The sequence below is a fragment of the Sinocyclocheilus rhinocerous genome, unplaced genomic scaffold, assembly GCF_001515625.1.
Source record: "Sinocyclocheilus rhinocerous isolate Xijiao unplaced genomic scaffold, SAMN03320098_v1.1 scaffold6552, whole genome shotgun sequence".
Classification (NCBI taxonomy): Eukaryota; Metazoa; Chordata; class Actinopteri; order Cypriniformes; family Cyprinidae; genus Sinocyclocheilus; species Sinocyclocheilus rhinocerous.
In genome coordinates this window covers 1-4,684 of record NW_015635866.1, presented here as the reverse complement: position 1 = coordinate 4,684, position 4,684 = coordinate 1, and the positions used below count along the sequence as shown (strand labels likewise).

General features: G+C 41.1%; 1 protein-coding gene across 1 annotated transcript in view; it reads right to left on the bottom strand.

The window, feature by feature from the left end:
- The window catches only part of LOC107747483 (laminin subunit alpha-1-like), a gene marked incomplete at its 5' end in the record, with an annotated part of 32,125 nt that extends 27,932 nt beyond the window's left edge, over positions 1-4,193 (bottom strand). The window contains 4 exons of the mRNA XM_016562012.1: positions 1,794-2,118; positions 2,764-2,946; positions 3,742-3,885; positions 3,960-4,193. Coding sequence (XP_016417498.1) covers positions 1,794-2,118; positions 2,764-2,946; positions 3,742-3,885; positions 3,960-4,193 — 886 coding nt within the window. The remainder of the gene's footprint in view (positions 1-1,793; positions 2,119-2,763; positions 2,947-3,741; positions 3,886-3,959) is intronic.
- Between the last annotated feature and the right edge of the window lie 491 nt (positions 4,194-4,684).

The window sequence follows — 4,684 nt, the reverse complement described above, 5'->3', positions numbered from 1 at the left end:
GCGTACCTAACTAGTCTTCTACCTCGCTACAATCCATCACGCTCCCTAAGGTTGCAAAACTCTGGACTTTTGGTAGTACCTAGGATAGCAAAGTCCACTAAAGGAGGTAGAGCTTTTTCGCATTTGGCTCCCAAACTCTGGAATAGCCTTCCTGATAACGTTCGGGGTTCAGACACACTCTCTCTGTTTAAATCTAGATTAAAGACACATCTCTTTGGCCAAGCATTCAAATAATGCATCTCATAATCTTGTACTGCAGTTATATCTGCTCAAATGCACATTATTATTGTTTAGTTTGGGTTAAACAAATCAATTTTGCTTGGTTGGAACAGCAGCTATGCTAATTATGTCTCTATTTGTTTCTCTGTTTTTTGCTAGGATTTACACAAGCTTCAGTCTGGATCCAGAACACCTGAGAAGAGATGATGCCAACCCCTCAGAGGACCTCAGATGATGCCAACCCTGAAACCACTTACAGAACTACCACATTTTGCTATAAGTTTGATTGCATCATAATAATTGCTGTTAATAGTGTTCATCTTCTGTTTGATTACGTCTTTAATTGATTTTTCCGTACATTTCTGCCATATGTACATTAACTGACAGTCACCACTGATAAGCTACCACTAAATATTGTAGAAACCTAATTTACTGTAAAGTTACTTTGCAACGATTTGTATCGTGAAAAGCGCTATACAAATAAACTTGAATTGAATTAAAATAATATTTTTTACACTATATTTCTATTCTTTTTTTTCAAAATTTGTATTTAATAATAGTCATTATTATTATTATTATTTGCACTCAAAAAATGTCTTCAGAATATAAAGTTTTTTTTTTTTTTTTGCATAAAATCATCCTACTCACACGAATTATTTCATAATAAAATTATTCAAGTCATCTGGTGAAAATCCTTGCATTTTTTTATATCTTAATATAGAAGAAAAACTAAATATTGTTGTGCAGCTCTAACATGAGCTGCTATTAAATTTCATTTCGTGGTATTCTATTATTAATTCCGATTGGCTGATTTCCGGAACTGTTTTTATTGGTTAATTTCCGGAACTACTGTCGGTAAACATGTGACCATGTGAGCACAGCAGTGTCATGTGACCTCACCTCTGACCCCGAAGAGGACAGGTGCACAGCGAGCAGTTAATATTATATATATGTATATATATATATATATAAACAAAATGGCAATCTCCCAAAATACCAAGATGAAAAAGAATTAAATGAAAAACTTTAAGCACATTTACAATGGAAGGGTATTTTATAATCTTCAAAGATACCCTGTTACCGTGGTATTTTTGAGTTTTTTTTTACCATGTTACCGTGGTATTTCTGCGGGGTTTACTGTGGTGTTTGTTCCTCGTTACCGTGGTATTTCTGCGGAGTTTACTGTGGTGTTTGTGTGGTGTTTGCTCCTTGTGACCGTGGTATTTCTGCGGAGTTTACTGTGGTGTTTGTGTGGTGTTTGCTCCTTGTGACCGTGGTATTTCTGCGGAGTTTACTGTGGTGTTTGTGTGGTGTTTGCTCCTTGTGACCGTGGTATTTCTGCGGAGTTTACTGTGGTGTTTGTGTGGTGTTTGCTCCTTGTGACCGTGGTATTTCTGCGGAGTTTACTGTGGTGTTTGTGTGGTGTTTGCTCCTTGTGACCGTGGTATTTCTGCGGGGTTTACTGTGGTGTTTGCTCCTTGTTACCGTGGTATTTCTGCGTGGTTTACTGTGGTGTTTGTGTGGTGTTTGCTCCTTGTTACCATGGTATTTCTGTGGGGTTTGTACCTTGTTACCGTGGTATTTCTGCGGGGTGTACTGTGGTGTTTGCTCCTTGTGACCGTGGTATTTCTGCGGGGTGTACTGTGGTGTTTGCTCCTTGTGACCGTGGTATTTCTGCGGGGTGTACTGTGGTGTTTGCTCCTTGTGACCGTGGTATTTCTGCGGGGTGTACTGTGGTGTTTGCTCCTTGTGACCGTGGTATTTCTGCGGGGTGTACTGTGGTGTTTGCTCCTTGTGACCGTGGTATTTCTGCGGGGTGTACTGTGGTGTTTGCTCCTTGTGACCGTGGTATTTCTGCGGGGTGTACTGTGGTGTTTGCTCCTTGTTACCATGGTATTTCTGTGGGGTTTGTACCTTGTTACCGTGGTATTTCTCCATGTGGTGTTTGCTCCTTGTTACCGTGGTATTTCTGCGGGGTTTACTGTGGTGTTTGTGTGGTGTTTGCTCCTTGTTTCCATCTTGTTACCGTGGGGTTTACTGTGGTGTTTGTGTGGTGTTTGCTCCTTGTTACCGTGGTATTTCTGTGGTGTTTGCTCCTTGTTACCGTGGTATTTCTGCTGGGTTTACTGTGGTGTTTGCTCGTGTTTACCGTGGTATTTCTGTGGGGTTTACCGTGGTATTTGTGTGGGTCTGTACCTTGTTACCTTGGTATTTGTGTGGTGTTTACTGTGGTACTTCTGTGGGGTTTACCGTGGTATTTGTGCATGTCTGTACCTTGTTACTGTGGTATTTGTGTGGTGTTTACTGTGGTATTTCTGTGGTGTTTACTGTGGTATTTCTGTGGGGTTTACCGTGGTATTTGTGTGGGGGTTTGTGTGGTGTTTGTTCCTTGTTACCGTGGTATTTCTGCGGGGTTTACTGTGGTGTTTGTGTGGTGTTTGTTCCTTGTTACCGTGGTATTTCTGCGGGGTTTACTGTGGTGTTTGTGTGGTGTTTGTTCCTTGTTACCGTGGTATTTCTGTGGTGTTTGTGTGGGGTCTGTACCTTGTTACCGTGGTATTTCTGCGGGAGTCTCCAGTAATACGGGCCGGTGAGGACAGACAGACTGTGGAGGTGAGACGCATCCAGCAGCATCTCTTGATCGCTGTAAGAAACGCCCTCCAGCGTCCCCTGCAGGTCACTCTGAGACACGACACGCAGCAGAGCCGGAGCAGAGCCCAGCGTGATCTGAATCACAGACATGATTGACGCGATAAACACTCACGATTCACATCAGCATCAGGATTTTCCTGCACTGCATCTTCATAAATAATGTTTTATCTGAGTTTAGTTTGTGTCTTAATTAAAACTTTAGATGTGTTTAGATTATGCACATTTTTTTTATATTTTACACCTCTTAATCATGGTAAAATCACTGTAAAGCATGGAATCTCAAGACTTCTGTTTATAGACACTACCGTTCAAAAGTTTGGGGTTGGTAAGACAGTATTTTGTTTTTGAAAAAATCTTTTATTGATGTGTTTTAAAAGCAAGTTTTATTCAGCAAGGATGCATTAATTAGATCAAAAGTGAAAGACATTTATAATTTTCTAATTAATTTAATAATTTAGAATAACTATACTACAACACTTAATAAATATAATAATAATAAAAAATATACAACACATATAAGTACTACAAACAACTGTTTTCAACATTTTATATATATTAGAATGATTTCTGAAGATCATGTGACACTGAAGACTGGAGTAATGATGCTGAAAATACAGCTGCACATCACAGAAATAAATTACAGTTTAACAGATATTTACATAGAACACAGCTGTTTTAGATGATAATAATATTTCAAATTTTTACTGTATTTTGGATCAAATAAATGCAGCCTTGCTGAGAAGAGACTCTTTTGAACACATCTTACCAGGACCAAACTTTTGAACTGTAGTGTATATTCATTTATAGTGTAGCTGGCAAACGGTTTCCTGCAGTGTAAGCTGATGTGTTGTGTGCGTGATCACGGCTCACCGGCACTCGGATCAAACCGCCGCGCTCCTCACAGACGCTGGACACACCGAAACAGAAGCACGGACTGCAGCCGGACGGATTCTGCGCCGTCAGACCGAGCGTCCCGCTCTTACACTCGTCACAGCCGCCGCCGCCAACATTCTCCTGAAACACATCCACCACGTTAACCATCATGCACTAGAACACGCTACAGCACACGGAGGCGTCGCCGGCGTCACCTTGCAGGAGCAGCGGCCGTGATCCTCGCATCCACACACTCCCAGCGCCGGGTCGCAGAACTCCTCTCGCGTGCCGCTGGGGTTGCAGTTGCAGGCGGTGCATTCTGGGAAGTTTTTGTAGCCCAAAGCGCAGCGGTCGCACTTGAGACCGGAGAAGTGTGGCCTGCAGCGACACTGACCCGACTGCAGCTCACACTGAGACGAACTCGAGCCCTCGGCACTGCAGTTACACACCTGCACACACACACACGCACGCACACACAGACACAGACACGTGCACGCACACACGCACGCACGCGCACACACATGCACACACAGACGCGCACGCACACACGCGCACGCATGCACACGCACGCACACACACACACACACGTTTTACATTTATTACACGTTTTACACACAAATATTTACATATTTATCACTATGCTACTTGCATGATAGTCCATACAATTCCATCTATTATTATTTATTCATATTACTATTTATTAATATTTGTTCATACTCATATTTACATATTTATCACTATGGTAGTTATACAGTAGTCTAATTAAATATTTTTATTTTACTATAATTTTTTATTATTATTATCTTTAATTTAATATCAATAACAACTATTATTATTTATTCAAATGTGTTCATTTTCATATCCATATTCAATCCCTATGTTATTTACATAGTCAACCGTGGTATGATGAAGGCATGTGTCGTACCTTACAGCCGGAGAC